At 44.2% G+C, this 18238-nt stretch overlaps 1 protein-coding gene across 3 annotated transcripts in view; it reads left to right on the plus strand.

Moving 5' to 3' along the window:
* LOC118103421 (plakophilin-4) overlaps positions 1-18238 on the plus strand; it is a 30913-nt gene that overhangs the window by 7933 nt on the left and 4742 nt on the right. For 2 of the 3 annotated variants that reach the window (XM_035150348.2, XM_035150350.2), the window contains exons 3-12: positions 2707-2819; positions 3355-3389; positions 3993-4100; positions 6358-6512; positions 8307-8778; positions 13062-13232; positions 13757-13958; positions 14069-14201; positions 15809-16022; positions 17139-17322. In XM_035150348.2, the coding sequence (XP_035006239.2) occupies positions 2707-2819; positions 3355-3389; positions 3993-4100; positions 6358-6512; positions 8307-8778; positions 13062-13232; positions 13757-13958; positions 14069-14201; positions 15809-16022; positions 17139-17322 (1787 nt within the window). The remainder of the gene's footprint in view (positions 1-2706; positions 2820-3354; positions 3390-3992; positions 4101-6357; positions 6513-8306; positions 8779-13061; positions 13233-13756; positions 13959-14068; positions 14202-15808; positions 16023-17138; positions 17323-18238) is intronic. The other variant, XM_035150347.2, reaches the window with a different exon arrangement.

The raw sequence follows: 18238 nt of genomic DNA on the forward strand, positions 1-18238 counted from the left end.
TGCCACGGTTGGCGCCGGAGCTCTTTCAGGTTGCGGCGCTGCTCTGGGACTTCGTTTAAACGTGTTTTTTTGTCATGTAAACCTGACGATCTGGAGAGAGAGAGTGTGAGGGAAGATGAAAGTGACAGCTGCAGTGATCCACCAGAATGTGAACTAAACTGAACAGATGTGCCTGCAGACACATTTGTGTGATTTTCAGAGTTCAGCACAGATTTTGAACTAAAAAAAAGAAACAAAAAAGAAAGGTTTCTCTGTGGAGCGTTTCGAACATGAACCACTCCCAGCTGCCACACTGTGGTGGGGCCGCTCCTGCAGGAGTAATGCTTGTATTACTACAGAGGGACATGATCAGGGATACCTTAAATACATATATAATAAATAACAATACATACAAAACAGTGAGGATGAGGAGGAACTACAAATGCGTGCACAGTGTTATTTTTGATAGTGGAAAATATTCCCCGAAAACAAAGTGATCCAAACGTACAACTAGCAATCCGTTTCTTTTATTGACTCAAACTACAGGAATGAGAGAGATATTAAATCTTCAGAAACGATAAACAAGGCAGTTAACTGTGTCCCAGTCAACACAGTGACCTTATCAGAACCCTTCACTTTGACATTTCCTGAATCACTGCACGACAACGTTTCCTGGGAAGCTGCGCGTCTTCCAGCCAGGTGCTTTCTTTTTCTTTTTTTTTCATATCACGTTATTTGCAGACAGCTAATTCTCCAGCGGACCTCCATGATGACACCAGCTGTGGTTTTCTGGAAGATTTATGAAGCAGCTGGCGAGCCTCGGTGTTATGTAACAGAATACAAATGAGAGGGTGCCAAAACTACCATCCGTCCAGGCGCACTCTGCAAAAAAAATCGGTTTCACTTCCACACTCTTGAAGGAATTGGGTCCCCATCAGCTCCGTGGGCTTAAATAAGAGGCATGTTTTTACTACTGTGGTGTTTAGGTTGTCAGAATTGACACAAGTGGGCTCTGATGGTTCAATTCTATTGATATTTTGAGACAGATATCACATTGTTGCTAGAAATGTACAACCAACGAAAGCGTTGAAAAGGGAATCTTGTTAAAGCTTCGTTATCGTGAATACACTGGGTTTGCAGGGGGAAACGAGAGGGTCATTTAGCCCATTTAGTCGTGATTCACTTAAATCATGTACAGAGCTGACGAGCAGCATCTGATTCCCATTAACCTGCAGTGCACATACTCATGCACAGCTTGTTCTGTAGGTGGTACAGACTGAGAAAGAGAGCACAGGGACAGAAAATCAGGCAGACCTAAAAATGTTGCCTCTCTATTTTAACGATCTTAATTGCGGCAAAAGTTTTAAGTCGGACCTGTAACATTTGTGCTGTCATCCCCATAAGGCCCCAAAGCTTCTGCAGGGGGCTTCAGTTTCTCTGAACGATCCCCCACAATCCATCACACCATCCTCTCACTCCCCTGAATTTGTATACCGACCCTGCCACTCCCAAAAAAAACACTGAAGCCGCGGAATGACTAAGAGCGAGTCGAGAAAGATTACGAGAGAGGCAACATGATGAAAACCTCGGAGCGGTGACGTTGTAAAATAGTTCACTCCGCTGTGATTAATGCACTGCGATGATGCTTAAAATAAAACAAGCGATGGCGTCCCTGTGCGAGGGAGAGAGGACGCAAGTGATGAACGATTGGACAAACGATCGGTGTTTTTCAGACAAAGTGCTGTTGGATTAACTGTAAACTCACAGAGTCGAGACGGATGCGGCTGAACTGGATGAATCTTTAAAAAAGCAAGAAATGACGTGTCGAGTTCTCAAGAAAACCCAGAGCATAGAACAATCACTAAATCATTTTAGAATCACTTACAAGAGCAGCAGGACAGGTGTAATTTGCACAAAACAAATTCAGGCCACTTTTGGTTGACAAATCGGGGCCAAAACAACTTTGCTATGTAGGTATCTTGCAATTACAACCATGTGATGTGACATAGGAGCAGCAGCAGCGGTGGCGGTGGCGGCTGCAACATCGGGGACGTATAGCTCAATCGCTGCCACCACCATGCGAGGGACTGATAAGGGGATTAAATTATGGCAAATATGAGAACAGCAGACCCACTGCAGACTCGACTCGGAGGTTTCTGCTTTTTACGTCTCAAGATTTGACCCAGAAAATCCCGGAAGAGGAGAAAAACCGAGCCAACAGGGAGGCCGTGCATTGCTTACGCACCTGGATTGTTTTAGGTATTGGACATTTTAAAGGGTTTGGTCTCACTTATGTGAAAACACCGACTCAGGATTCATTACTTCTAATGGTTGTTTTAATGCTAAGAGTGAAAGGAACTTGCAGTTTGCTTATGATCTTGCCCCGAAATCGCGATTGAACCATTAGCTGCTCAATCATCGGAGCTTTGCACTGGTATTCTTCAGCTGTGTGTAATTACATTATCTGAGCTAAAGTCCATTAAGAGGTTGTGGACACAGTTTTAGTGTTTTTAAATCTCATATCCACTTTAACAGGTTTAAAAAAGGCTGCTGTCCCTCAGCGAGCTCTCAGCCGGTGAGAAATCAGTCAAGTCATGCCGGCTGAATACAAAATGGGTTTTACATTTAATTCTAACTGGCATCAAATAGGTCTTTAAAAGGAGGCTTAAATTGCCGTGTCATGGCGGATGTCGGGTTATAATCACCGCCGTAAATGTCTTGCCGTAGGAGCTGCAGTTTGAGCGGCTGACTCGGGAGCTGGAGGAGGAGCGGCAGATCGTGGCCAGCCAGCTGGAGAGGTGCATGCTGGGAGCTGAGTCGCCAGCGGGAGACAGCAGCAGGTAGGTTTCTCGCACTGAACCACAACAGATCGCATCTTATTGTTTTTTGTATTTTAATTAATAAATGCACATAATTTTTTCTAACTCCGCCTGGATTACGCAAAAACTACTCAACTGATATCCAGGAAATTTTGTAGAAGGGTGAGCCATGAACCAACAAAGATCCCAATAAATTTTGGTGGTGATCCAGATTCAGGATATTTTTTTATAGGGCTTTTTTCAACGTTTTCTTTGATTTCTCACAGAATAATTAATGAATCTTGATGAGAACAATCATTCATCATTAAGGGGGTGATATGTATGAGTGTGTGCAATTTGATAAGTTAACTAAAAGTCATTAAAACTAAATTAACAGGAGCTGCAACATTGCTTTGCTTGTGCACTGAAAGTAAAGGAATCTTTGATAAAAATATGGACATATGTATATGCACAGTCTTCTTTCTTCTACTTGTTCTTATTGAATATAAAGTATTGGTCTGTGACTCTGATTTTGATTTACGTCTCTCTCTCTGCTCTCGCATCTCTCCTCCTGAAGCTCATCGGAGAAGTCGTTTGCATGGAGGTCTGCAGGTACGATTTCTTCCTTTCATGTTTTATTCTAAGCTAAAATCGAACAAGTGAGCTGAAGGATCGGTGCCACAGGTCTCAAAAGAAAAAAAGCATGATATGAAGTGTTTCCTTCTACTGTAATTAAAGGAAAATACCTGTTAAGCTACGTAGAGTTTTATACACCACAGTTTGAGATGAGATAAAATCCATAACACTTCTAGAAAACTTTTCTCCCCATTTAATCCTCCAAAGGGCTGAGAGTTGCCGGGAATGCAGCGCAGAGCGGTCAAGCAAAACAAAACTGTGTCTCCACCAGTTCATCTGGGCTTTGAATTTACTGTTCTGTCACCGACTCCTCTCCTCCATTTCCTCGCCCATACCTCACTGTCAGTGTTCCAATAAAACAGATGAACAGCGATAAGATGCTGCAATTTTCCGTGTCAAAGAATTGATATACTTCACTTCTAAGATTAAGAGGATCCTGTCTGCAGAGGAGATGCTGCTCAGTTGTTTTCATGCAGACTTTTTTATCAACAGATTATCAGGGGATGTGGTGTCACTTTTTCATGTACATTCACCTAAATGTTGCTGAATGCTTTTAACTATACCACGGACACTTGGCAGGTGGAGAGTCGCAGGGCGGAGCCATGGAGGCGTCTGGACGCCACCTGGAGGCGGAGGAGGGACTCTATCTGCCCGAGCAGGACCGCAACTCCCTGCATGACAGTGAGGGTCTGTTAAATGTACACTACCTGAACAAAATCACTACTATCAGAAAAAAAAGAGGAATTCTGTGATTTTAGCTGATGTGGTTGGAAACATCATTTTCCTTGTTTGTAGAAAAGGCTGCATGCTTCTTAGATTGTTTTGTCATTGCAGTTGCTAACTTTTCTTAATTATTAACGGCATTTATTTAAAATAATTCTAGAGATTAGGTCTAAATTACATTCTTACTTACTTTGTTAATTGTCTAATAGACACAAGCTACACAGTAGAGGTCAGAACATGAGTCACGAGACTTGTAATCATAAGATAGTTTGTCTCCAAAGCTCCTGCCTACCTGGCCTCTGATCTTTACTGTGTCTCAATAACATTTAATACCTTTTAGTTCATAAAAGATTGCACGCTCACTTGTTATTTATTAAGAATTGAACACTTAATGTCAGTTAATCTGCCACATCAGGACTGTTTGGGTGTGGTTTAAAGCGTCCTGGCGACATAAACAACTCTTTATTTGTCTTTGACAATCTGCGAAAGCGTTTTATGAGCTCTTGTCTTGTAAACACTCCCCACTCCTGGCAAGAAACCACATTCGGTGACAGAGAAAACATATAAAAAGCACAGACAACACCCATGGTTTGTGAGTTTTCTTGAACGCGAACAACAAATCCCATGAAGCGGCCAAAACCAATAACGTTTTAGCCTCTCTCTCTCTCTCTCTCTCTCTCTCTACAATTAACAACTTTTCCATCCTGCATCATAAAGATCGGAATCTTTAAAAGCTGATCACAAATGTCCAAACAGCTGAGAACTGTCATTTTTGGCAAACAGGAAGATTTTGTGCCTTTGCTGGGGGGACTATTTTCAGCAGGGGATTAATCCACATTTGGTGCTCTAGTGAGCATTTGGGGCAGCAGGACGGTGTGTGTGTGTGTGTGGGAGTCGAAATAAACTAGTGTGTGTGTTTGCGTGGGGATGAAGTTAGATGTCACCCACTGGGTCACTGGTGTGTGTCAGGACAACAATGGAGATTCATGTAGCAGAGATAAGTTGCAATTTACAGGTTTTTATCAATATTTTATTGTTAATGTTAATGTTTTGGTCTTTTAATAGGATTTGCTGACAATATAATTAATATAGAATAAGGGAACTGTGTTTATAGAGCTTTTATTTTTTATTATTGAACTCTAAAAGCGCTTTACAGTACAAGGTACAGTCACCCATTCACACACACATACATATGGCCACTGTCTTTCCATTAACACCATTCATGCACGCTTTATTTAGGGCCGACTTTGACTCAGGAGGTAGAGATGGTTGCCCATTCACAGGGAGGTTGTTGGTTTGATTCCCGGGCTCCTCTAGTCTGCGTGTGTCTAATGTGTTAAAGTGGAAGAAATCCATATCAAATCCCAAAAGGTCCCACACTATGTAATGAGATCTGATTTATCCAATAGATTATATATATAAGTCAAAACATGGCGGCATTTTGGCAACAACAACATCTCCCGATTCAGATCAGCTGGTCTGTCTCCTCTCTGCTGTCTGATTGGAACTCTCTTGTTCCGCCTGTATTCCCACCTGGGAGCGCTGCGGTACAACCACCAGCCTGTCGCTGTTGGACATTAGGCATCTTCACTGGAGCGGTTGACATTTGGGTCCATCAAGCTTCCTCAAAGTTTGTGTTAAAACCACGGGCCCGCAGAGCGAAGCGCGGCCACCGCTGCTGCTGCTGCTGTGAATTCAGTTTCTCATCTTCTTGGATCTTTCTTGGACCGTACTACAGAAACCGATTTTCAAATAGATTTTGCTTTGCAAAGACTTTAAAAAAAAGGGCAACATTTCATCGTCATTAGTGAACATGTAATTCCTGAGGAGCTGTTTGAAATGTTAAAAACAAATTTTGCCTTTGGTCTTATTTATATTCCTTGTTGTTAGAGTGGTCGGAGGGATGGTGTAAAAATATCCCGCACATGTTTCCCCCTCCTTATCCTACAGGAGAAAGTAGGCCAGCCTTATTGAAGCAGATTCAGGAGCAGCATGAAGGCTTAATGCAGATAGATCCATGCCCATGTATTGATATGCATATTGCCTTTTAACAAGTTGAAAGGCAAGTAGAGATAATATGCAAATCAGGAAACCGCAGTGACTGATGGCGGTTGCGCTCGGTTTGATCGCACATCCCACTGCTCCACTGGGTGGGAACGATGAAGTGAATGTAAATACGCAGGAGTTTCCTCACCCGCTTTTATCTTTTGTTTCCTCTCAGACTCGGGAGGTCACTCGGCCCAGATGACCACGTACTCGGACAGCGGGTACCAGGACAGCAGCGTCAGTTACTACAGCAACCAGAACGTTGTGCGTTCGGAGCCCCGGGCCTCGATATCGAGAAGCCCAAGGGCGGAGGGCCAAGCCTCCGGGCAGGTAGGGTCACACCACGAGTCATTATCTCCATCTAGGAAGTTATGTTTTCACCCCCTGTCCATTTGTGTGCTGGACTGATGGTTGGTTGTCAGCACGATTATGCAAAAACCCAAGGAAACAGATTTCTCATGACACTTTATGGAGAAAGAACCCGTTTAAATTTTGAGGTGGATGCTCACTTTCCTTAACAGTGCAAGATTTTAGTTTCTTATTTCCCAGATAATAATTTGTGGATCTTGAAAAAGGGGGAATATTTAGGGGAGGACATGCAGATCAGGGTGAGATTAATTGGAGACTCTAAATTGTAGGTTAAAGGTTGGCCCTGTGATATGTGGATGACCTGTCCAGGGTGCACCCTGCTTCGTGTCCAACGTCTGCTGGTCTTGCCTCCAGCTGACACCCCCCCCCACCCGAGACCCTCACAGGATAAGATCACATATAGTGATTGAAAGCTCCAGCGCAGCGACGTCACTGGACCTTGTGATGAGACTGTTTTCGAGGAATCACATTTTTACTGTTTTGACTATTTGTCAGCACGTTGTCGCATGAAATATCTTTTTCCTTTCCGCCCTGAACAATAATAATCTTCATCCCTCGAGTAATGACGAGGAGCATCATCGAAAGGCGCACAATCAAATCCAGTCTTACCTTTAAATCGCACCGACTCAAACTCTATCAGCTAATAATTACACGCTGCCTGCGCGACAGTAGAAGCAGGAGTGACAGATAATGGTGAGCCCCATTTGAATTTCCTCTTGATTTATTCCAAACCCAGCAGCCTCGCTGGATGGGTTTACATGTCTCGGCTCTTAATTTCCCTCTGCGGCGTTCCAGGCGTGGATGGATTAAGGCGCCACATATCAGCATCCAGTTGGCTGACCCTGGAATTGAGGGGCATTTTACATTTGGTAATGGGGAGGAAAAAGTAAATGTTTGTCCCCATAAATATGAAATGTTCTGTCAAATCGTCCCCCTGAAATGTGATATATTTCCGACGCAGCTGCGGCCTAATGAATTTAGACATTTATTCAAAGGCACGTTCAGTTACTCAGACAGACGATAAGGATAATGATGCCCTCCATCAGACGTGATGAAGCACCCTGCCTCAGTCTTCTTACTGGTAATTGGCAGGTATATTTGCAAATGGAAGCCGCACGGTGAGCACACGCAAATGTTTTTAGGTTATTGAAGTGATTAATTGTCAACACCATTGTGAATATTACACCGGGAATCACGTGGATGCTAATTACAAACAAGTTAAATGTCATTTAATAATGACAGTGGAGATTTAATTTAATTTCACAAAGTTTGGAGCAGTAGGTGCTTGGCTGTCGTGATTAATGAGTGTTCACTTCTTCTGTATGATTCCTTTTATTCTGTACATTGCTTGTTTTTATAGGTAACGATAGATGTTCTGATAAATAGTCCTGATCTATTGATATGTAGAGGATTGTGATACATTTACATTAAGGTATTTTCCTTAAATTGTTTCGCGCTTATTCTTCAATTCGTTTTTAAGCTCTAAATTCTCATTTATCATTGACTTTAGTTTTGTGTAGTGTGCCTACTCATGAGTGTCGGCCTCCATGCATTTTCCTCGACATTAAACACATGCTTAATAGCGTACATGATTTAATTTCAATGGTATTTGCACAAGCACAACGACCTGTGGAAATAAAAAGGGCATTTTACGAAGCTTTAATAAAAACAGATGCCTCATTAACATACAATTGGTGTTATTTGTCACGTTTACAGTCTCTGGAAGCTGTAATCTTTCTCCCCTCTTCTCTGCAGGCGTCCAGCCGGGTGCTGCGGAGGATGGCCTCCCTCCCCTCCAGGAGCCAGTCTCCTGGCGGTGGCACCGCCGGCACTGTGTCGCCCTCCCGCATCTCCCTGCGCACATCCCAAGGCAGCACCTACGACTCGCCCATCCTCTCCGAGCCCAAACCTCTGGCCGCCGTGTTCGCCGGCACCCCCATGCCGCCCTCCTGCCCTTCGCCGACCTCACCGACCGGCGGCACACAGGCCCTGGGTGTTGGGGGAGTAGGCGCCTTAGGAGGAAGAGGCAATGGCGGCCGCCTGGGCTCCACCCTCTCTCTGGTGGAGGGGAGGGTTTTGACGGGTTCCCCGCTGCGTTCAGGGATGATGGCGGTGCCGCAGCACTACGGCTCCACACTGCCCAGACAGAGCCAGCCGCTGGCCTACGGAGCTGACCCATACGGCCTGTACCAGAGGAGCGCACTGCCCCGCCCCGACAGCCTCATAGGTCAGTCTGACATTTACATATCCTGTTGTTTGTTGGTGTGGTCCACATTTGACATCAATCCACTCAAACTCCAATCCTCTCGCTCTTGTTTGAAATGGATCGGATTTCCCAGATGTTTCTGTATTTTCCTGCACATGTAAAACATCGTGTCGGTATTTAGCACGCGTCTATAATTAATGAGTCGACATCCAGATCCATCAGCGGCGCTTCCCAAACCTTTTGGGCTTGGAAGCCCTCCAGTGAAAACTGCCCTTGCCAACCCTCATCTCAAGTGTCACACATTTTCACCTCTAAACTGTCTCGTTTGATCAAGTGTCCCGGGCCTCGAGATGCTAAACTGTACAACAGCTCACAAAGAGGCCAAGATTATGCATAGTTTTTAAAATATTACATTCAGATTTTTGTAGAACGCTTCACAACACATTCAGTTCAATGGCAAAAAATTTGAGTGTGTGCAACAATGTGTTCTCAGCAAAATCTTGTAAATAAACAAAGCCATGCTCTGCAGCCTCGACGCCACCTCTGTAGATTTAATAACCTTTCCTTTGTTGGGGGGGGGGAGTTGACTGAGCGCCCCTGGTTTAATATTGCGGCGCACAACGTTTTTTGACTGTGCAGGAACTCAGCGCAGCTCCCTGTATCTCCGGGGAAGCAGCGGGAATCATTAAATAAAGCCGCGTGTTGAACAAAATGACTTTCATACAACTGCAAGCTCGGCACAGATTTTATCTTGTAGGGAGTTGATTTCATGGAGGTTTTTTTTTTTTTGTGCACAGGCAGATAATGCCGCCTGTTTTGATGGAATTGTATATTGATGCATGCCGGTGTGGAAGAACAAGGATTCTAATCTTTCTCTTGTACCAGGTAGATGTTTTGAGCTCAGGCTTAACGTGAACTTTTCAGTGCCGGGTGTGATTGATGTGCGGCAGCGTAGAGGAAAACAAATCAGAGAGAGAGAGACAGAAATCTACAGTATGAATGAGCACGATACCAGTGGATCACAGCTGTTAAGTGCTTCCACTACATTTTTCTCTTGTTTCCTGTGGAGAAAAATGTCATGCAGCTGCATCATGAGTCCACACTCGGTTGCACATCGGCAATTCATTATTTACACACAAGCAAACATGTAGCGACGTCTTTTTAATAGGCTCCGACATGCCAAGTAGCTCATTTCACATTAAACATCTTTTAAAAGCACTAATCGCCTAATAAAATGTTAATAATACAATTTAATAGCTATAATCAGATATAAGAGCATGTCATGTATTCTCACCAAGTCTAATTCATCCTATGAATTAAGCTTGTGTCATATTATATTAAATACATTTTCTGTTTATTCATACACCAGCATCCAGACAATGCCATCCATACCAATGTTTATACGTTCATTGTAAGGCTAATTAGGGCATTTTATAATAAAGCGTTGCTGGTAATATAACATGCATGAATTGTATAGTAGAGACAATAATGGTACAGATGATAAACCAAACAATTATTCAAAGAACTGATTAAATTATAGGAAGATAAACCCATAGTAAAATAATTATTCATTGCAGCCCTAGACCACAGCAGCAGCAGCTCTGCACTTTTAAAACCTAAACTGCACTAAGCATCAACCAATAAGCAGGGGTGGGTTAGAGATTGCAAGTTCATCCTTCAGGGCTGCAGCTCATCTTATTTTCCCTATTGATTAATCTGACTTGTTCGTGTTTTGATGAATATTCGTGAATTAATTCTGTGATTAATGATACTTTAAGTAGTGAAAAATGGCTGCTGTGAGTTCCCAGAGCTTCACATATTTTGTGTTTATCTCTAAAGATATTCAATGGACTGAATGATGGAAAACAGAGAAAAGCAATAAATATATCTTCATATATTTGAAATAGTTTCCTGAGCAACAGCTATAAAAATATTTGCAGTGTATACAATACATTAAATGATATCACCATTTAAACCAACTGCAAAAATATAACAACATAAATCAAACCAAAGAATATGTGGCACTCTAGTTATTAATGATTTAAAATTTAGAATCCTTTTTTTTGTGAGTCTACCCTCAAAAATAGGTTTTATTTGGTTTGTGGTTTAATCTAAACTATCTGTCGATCCATTTATCATCCAGGACCGTTTACGCTTCGTTGATTGGTTGAGGCTGACTAACTTGAGAAGGGATTCTTCCTGTGCTGCTGTTCAGTGACACTGACATCAGGGTCTCGCTGGTGTCAGAACATTTGACCTTTAACATCGGAAACATACGAACACTTAAGAAAAACAAACCCTCTGCAGCTCGTCCTGTTTTATTAACCCATCATCGACCATCATCGTGATCTACACGCTGCTGTGCGGCAGGTGGAGGATTTACTGTGGTATAGGAGTGGTGCTGATGCTGCGGCGACGCAGATTTATCCCTCCGTCCCGCCCCCTGTCACTTCACTAAGCCGCTCCCACTGACCCATATAGGGTTGTTTCCATCACAAAGCCCCCGGGGGGAGCATCAGCATGTGATTATCAGCTGACGGCAACTGAAAATCTTTATAATGCCGCGATCAGAGCTTGGCTGCTTTAGTCTATTTCCATATGATGCGTGTCCACGTGTGTTTTTCCCTGCAAACTGTGTGCGCATCAGGAGCAGAGGGACGTTTGTGTGCATGTTTATGTCTGTGTGTGTGTGTATTGAGGAGGCCGACGCAGTGAACTGAGCGAAATGCCTCCTATACAGCCGAGTCCCTTTCATCCCGCTGTGCTGCTAAGTGGCCTAACACGTCGCTTTAAGTCCTTATTCCCAGTTATCTGCAGATCTGACATAATCCCAGATTACATGCGGGAGATAAGCGATAGATGGATATATACGAGATTAGGCTATTACTGATCAGCAACACTCGTAGCTTAGGTAGTGAAACCTGGTGAGCAGCCAAAACAAAAAACGTAAGCTGCAAGAGGATCTCGCTTCTTTTTTTTTTTTTCATAAATTTGATTTTAAAAAATTGCAACGTCACCACCAGGTTGAGGTTTTGATTTCAAATAATAGTAACAGTGCAGGGATTTGCTACATATTATGACAGCTGTAAAACTCTAAATACCAGATGTGTACGGGGCCATTGACCAAATATTAACTGTCCAGAATGAAAAGAGAGAAATGTGACATTAACAACTGAGTCTTTCTGCTTGTCATGGTTACACATTATTCTTATCATCGCTAGGTGAGGCTGTGAAAAACAAGATCGTGGCCAACACCACATGTCCTAACGCCGACTCATCCCAGCTGCTGTTGTGCTGGTGAGAAGCACGGCGGCCGCGGCCACTCGCCATCTTACCCGTGCGCACGCCGCCGCTGTCGTCAGCGACTCGAACGAACAGAGCTGAGGGTTTTTCCGTCCTCCAATCTCACAGCAGATCAGTTCAAAGAGCGCTCTAATTATAAAGAGGCTCGAGGGCACGAGGGGGGCAGCCGCAGCGGATCTGAAGCGCACAATATGCACAGAGCGCTGGTGATGACAGAGCCGTTTCCTGCTGCAGCTCTTCTGCTGATTTACATATTTTTCTTTTTTAATGAACACGAACAAAGCTGGACAGTCTCTCATCGCCACGAACGCTCCTTTGGAAGGAGACACGAAGGTGCACAGTCCTGTTGTATGTGGACCTCTGTGTATCTCTGCTGCAGTGACACAAACCAAAATTGTGACCATTCAGTTTGATAATTTTACACATTCTACTCATATTCATGTTCACAATTTGAATTACTGTTATTACGTGAAAAGGTTTCCAATGCTGTAATGTTCAGAAAACACTTTCCTCGAATTGTCCATTGCTGCAGCTCCTCTTTTCAGCCTCTGTCTGAAACACTTGGTTTTAGCTCCTGTCTCTTTAAATCCCAGTCTGCTACAATCTGCAAAGCGATTGGAAACACAGAAAAATTTGCTTTAGTTTTGGATCAAACTCTTTAAACTGGTTGTTATTTAACACCATTGCATTGCATTACAACTGCACCAAGCCTAATAATCCTGCCAACACTGTGGTTGTACCTTTAAATTCTCGTAGATGCCAGTGCCGCTTTGTTTTTAAGATCAATCCCACTTAAACGCCTGCTCTTTTAAAAAAAATGCTGTAATTTGGAGAGAATACTTTTCAACAATGACGTTGCCATACTTAAATCAAAATCAGTAACAGTTTAAAAATATAAATATCCACTTTCCTGCGTAACTAATTTATCGGCTCCGCTCGTCAATATCTCCTTTCATTTTGTCGCCGTCTAAATATTTTGTCACGCTTGTTTGTACCTTCAGGGCTCCACAGCTCATACGCCGGCCACGTGGGGCAGATCGATCCAGAGCTGAGGGCGGCGCTGTCTCCAGACTGCCACATGACGCCCGTCTTCGATGAGCGATCCTTCCACAGCCCTCTGTACCATAGCCCCACCCACGACCCCCAGGGCTCCCTCTACAGGACAGGCACAGGTATTGCGGTCACACAGGTTCTTCCCAACAAGCGACGGAACAAGACTGTTTAGCTGCTTTAGTATCGTCACGCAGGGTTCTTCAGTCTCCTCAGGTGGAGAAGCTGTCCTCTCTTTCACATCCGCTTAGAAGATTATCTCTCCAAAAATCTGTGGTGGAAAAATGGAAATCACAGTTTACAGCGACAGCAAACTGTTGTTATTACCGCTCCCCGAGGTCAGAACTTAATTAGGCTGAAACCTTTCATGTATTCTGCCGCTTCTTAATTGAAGCCTTTGCAGAGTAATTTCAAGCTGAAAGCTCGGTGGGGTTTGATAGTGGAGGATCTGAGGAATCATTTTGGTTTCGTTTAAGACGAGACGTTAAAACAGTTTTGTATCGCAGATTTCAAACCATCTTCTGCTCATTTAATCACTTACAGTATATAACGTGGTAGGATTTTCCCTTTTTGTTTGACCTTGCATGTGTTTTGATCTGCATTCCCTCCAGCCCTGACGCTGCTTTTCCTGATTCCTTTCCCTCAGGCATGGGGACACTCCCTCGGACCACAAGCCATTGCGGCACGCTGCCATACCAAAGAAGCAGCTACGGGCTGAGCACTGCAGCTCTGTACGTCGACTCCTACCGGGCGTCTGGCGAGCCCGGCTACTCGCAGCGGCACTCGGGTCTGATGGACCGGGTTGCTACACGCACCCCGTCCATCGAGAGCATACATAAGGACCCTAGGTATGCACACAAACACACAGGCAACGTCCACACTAATACGATGTCATTTTAATACACCGATTTAATGTTGAATCTCCATCGTGCACACTTTCCTCTTTGCCTCCGATCAGGGAGTTTGCCTGGCGTGACCCCGAGCTGCCAGAGGTCATCCACATGCTGCAGCATCACTTCCCCTCCGTCCAGGCCAACGCCGCCGCCTACCTGCAGCATCTGTGTTACGGGGACAACAGGGTCAAGGTGGAGGTAAGGTGACCGGACACACGGGCGGCTCGCTGGGTAGAAATAACAAGACAGACGTCACAGACATGACTCAGGCCTCTGGTGGAGGAAAGGGCTTCCTCACTCAAAGGTTTCACTCCTGATCAAGCACAGTTTACCTATCATCCTTAACATATATCATTAAAATATAATAATGCACTAAAAATTTTTATATATATATTTTGTATTTCTTGTCCTTATTTTCTCAACAAAATGTTATGATTAATTAATATATACAAACATATAAACCAAATAAAGGCAATATAATGTACAGCTTTGATCAAAAATATCTAAAATGGCCCCAAAACAATTACATTTAACTATATTTTTGATAAATTGATTGTGTTGCTCACTAACTCTCCAGCAGGTGTCCCCTTTTGTGTCTGTGTACATTATCTAACAAGTTTACATGCTTTGCTTTGAAATTGCCTTTTTTTTGTTCTCGATCTTTACTGCCGAACTTGAAGCCGAAGCGCCATCTGCTCCAACAAAACTTAAAGTAACGCCGGTGCCAAATGTGCTGAAGCTCTGACGCGGCAAAAGGCTGCGTGCTCTCTCCTTGCTCGGCTTCCTCTCCAATAAATAACTCCCAACACAATGGTGCAGCGCCACACCACAGCCATTTTTGGTGCCATTTGGTTTGTCTGGTGATGAGCTTTTAATTAGCCTTTCGGAGTGGCCTGGACCCGCGCCTGCTCATTTAGCCAGAGGCGAAGGTTCCCGGTGATGGTTTGAAGACAGAATGAGAGGCAGACTGGGAGCGTCTGCTGCTCTCCTGAGACCAGTTTGTTTATCGAGATGACACAGGAAAGTTTTTGAACATGTCACAGTGACGCTCTGCATGTTTCACTCCAGGTTTCGTAAACAAAATATTTCAGGAAAAACGTCATCGCCACATGAATCTTTTATTTTTTCCTCTCAAAACTGACTGGAAGCTCTGTCAGTTTGCTATAATAGTTTGTGTTGGAGATTTAAATTGAAATTTTGAGACCCTCAACTGCTTGCTACCCATAATCACCTGAAATAAACCAAAGGATAAAACTGAGTCATTCAATAAAACAGCTGCATCTATTCTACACATGTGTTCATTTTTAAAAAGAGCTTCTCATCGGGAGTGTGAAGCTGTTCTGAAGGTGACCTCCTGTGGATCTGTCAAAACATGATTTGTGACAGTGACGCTCATCCCTTTGAATTTGAAAGACATAAATCCAAAAGTGACTCTGGCTGCAAAATGCATTTTCCGTCTCCCCCCCCCCCCCTGTTTCTTTCGCATGATTACATTTCGTTTCTGTGATCTGGAATTGGAGGAGGGGAAGCGCTCTGCTCAGTGTCTAAACGTGTCCCGCGACGTCTGGCTGCAGCAATTTGAGGCAAGATGGTGATGAAAATTGGCCACAGCTTCGATTTGCACAGAATAAAAACTGCAAAATGAATGGACTAATCTTTCTGGACTAATGAGGGTAGACAGCAGACTCTAAAGTTTACTAGACCACGGACACCAGTGACGTCACAGTGTACCGACACATTCTCAGGTGCTGCTAACTTGTCTAGCGAGTTTGTAACTTCCTCTTTCATTGGTCCCTGGTCCGCAGGTGTCTCACCTGGGCGGCATCCAGCACCTGGTTGACCTGCTCGACAACAAGGCGGCGGAGGTTCAGAAGAGCGCCTGCGGGGCCCTGAGGAACCTGGTTTACAGCAAGGCCACCGACAACAACAAGGTGGCGCTGAGGAACTGCGGCGGCGTGCCCGCGCTGCTGCGACTCCTCCGGAAAACCACCGACAACGAAGTTCGCGAGCTGGTCACTGGTACGTCAAGTCAGGTTATGGTTTTCTCCCAAACCAAGATGAATACATTTCCTACCACTTTAAACACCTTTACACCTTTGATAAATCCTGAATAAAAAAATGGTGGTTGTATATCACATACCCCGCCCCCTTCCAAATAAGCCAATCCCTGCACATGCTTATAAGAAGCATTTAAGAGAAAGTGTTTTAAACCTTATTCTGGGGCAAGATCACCAAACTTTTTAAGCTGTTTTTTTTATCAGATTAAATCAGATTTAACACACGTGCAGTTTCTATTTGAGTGAATGTAGTCCTGGCTCTATCCCCATTTCTTCAGACGGGATCCTGGTTTTGTTTGCCTGAAATCTCTGCCCGAAGGCGTAACCATGGCTGCCAAGAGGCGAGACGTGTCTTAAAGGCCTGAATTTGTGTTTTTAAATAATACAAATGTGGGGAAAGTTTGCATCTGTACATTTGTATCTCAATAGGTAGTTATAGACGATCATAAAATACGTGGAGGCTACTTTTCTTCTTTATTCCCCGAGGGGTAAATTCAGGTGAAAGCTGCACGCGTGTCGACACAAACAGATTCTGAATGCAAAATGCAACGCGATGCATTGTGAGTGGGCGTTTGCCTGCTAGCGAGGTTTGTTGTCTGGCCGGCCGGGCGACTGTTGACTGGCTGGCAGTGTATGAATCTGAGTGTCGGCTGTTCTGTGGGAGGTGAGAGCGGCGGCGGCTTAAACAGTCGGCGCGCGGACTTGACAGAACAGTCCTCGGGACAGATGCTAAGATAAAGTGCTTTGGAAACAGGATGCTGCCGACTGTGTCTGCAGCCACACATATTGTTTAATACCAGGAGATGAAGCTGCTAGATGGCGCAGATATCGAGAAAAACACAGGAGAGGCCTCATACGGTTTTTAAACTTTTCTGCCATCCTGCCAGTGTGGTAGAAACTGGTCTCTCACGCGGTCACGGTCCCTGTGTGAGTGCTCGTAACATCAGACTCGTGAAAGAACTCCAATAAATAAAGAAACTGTAGAACTGAATATTAGTTCTGCATTAAATCAGATTTGGACTATACGACAAACAGTTTTGGATGGAATTCCATATTTGAAAAGCCTTCCCCCCCGCAGGTGTCCTGTGGAACCTCTCCTCGTGCGACGCGGTGAAGATGACCATCATCCGCGACGCCCTGAGCACGCTGACCAACACGGTCGTCATCCCCCACTCGGGCTGGAGCAGCGTCTCGCACCGCGAAGACCACAAGGTCAAGTTCCAGTCGTCCCTGCTGCTGCGAAACACCACCGGCTGCCTGAGGTGAGGAGTCGAGCACAGATTTCTAAGAGTTTAGAACAAATTATAAATTCTGCCATTCGTCTTGTTATTTATCAAAGTAAATAAGGAGCTTTAATGAGCATGTTTTTAAGTCAGATCTGTCCCAATCCACATGAATCCCTTCTCGTTTCCTCATGAGAATACATTTAACAAAGTGTTCTGCCTCCTGAGCCTGTTGCGTCACCAGGCGTGGCATTAGCTCATTAAATCGATTTTCAGTTTTTGAAATGCAAGGGCAACTTTTGAATTTAGTAGTCGTCGGCACTCCTGTTTTCCTTTCTGCTCTCCGTCTTGGTGATTCTGTAAACCCACAGCACATAACCACGCTCGCACAATCCGTCTCCATAATGGAGATTTTATGCAGGCGGGAAGTCTTCAGTGTGCATCTGATCACAGAGGCAAATACCAGCAAAGGGATATATCTGTGCAGCTCACAAAAAACAACTGACCTGACCAAAGCATCACACCCCCGACCAATCACGAGTCAGTCTCTGCTCTCAATCATGAGGTTCTATAGCATCATTAAATGACAGAAAGTAATATTTCACATGTGGTTTGACTTTTTAGTCCCATTATTTAACATGGAGGAGGCAGGGTTTAGGACCTATACTGCAGCCAGCCACCAGGTGGAGATTGAGGCCCTTTTGCCAAAGTAACCGGAGGAATAGAATTTTGGATTCGTTGGTCCGGCAGCAGCAAATTCTCACATTGAAGAAGCCAGGTTTGATTTTCTCACGGAAACACATAGAGTCAAGTAGCAGAGATGCGACATTGCAGCCATATAAATGCCAAGAGGAGCTTGAAAGCAGCGACTAGTGAGTGAATTTGACAGCCGTGCTTTGCAGCCGTGGGCTCTGATTGGCCCACGGCTCGGCTAAATCAAATTACTTAAACCTGC

This window comes from Hippoglossus stenolepis, chromosome 24, assembly GCF_022539355.2.
Source record: "Hippoglossus stenolepis isolate QCI-W04-F060 chromosome 24, HSTE1.2, whole genome shotgun sequence".
Classification (NCBI taxonomy): domain Eukaryota; kingdom Metazoa; phylum Chordata; class Actinopteri; order Pleuronectiformes; family Pleuronectidae; genus Hippoglossus; species Hippoglossus stenolepis.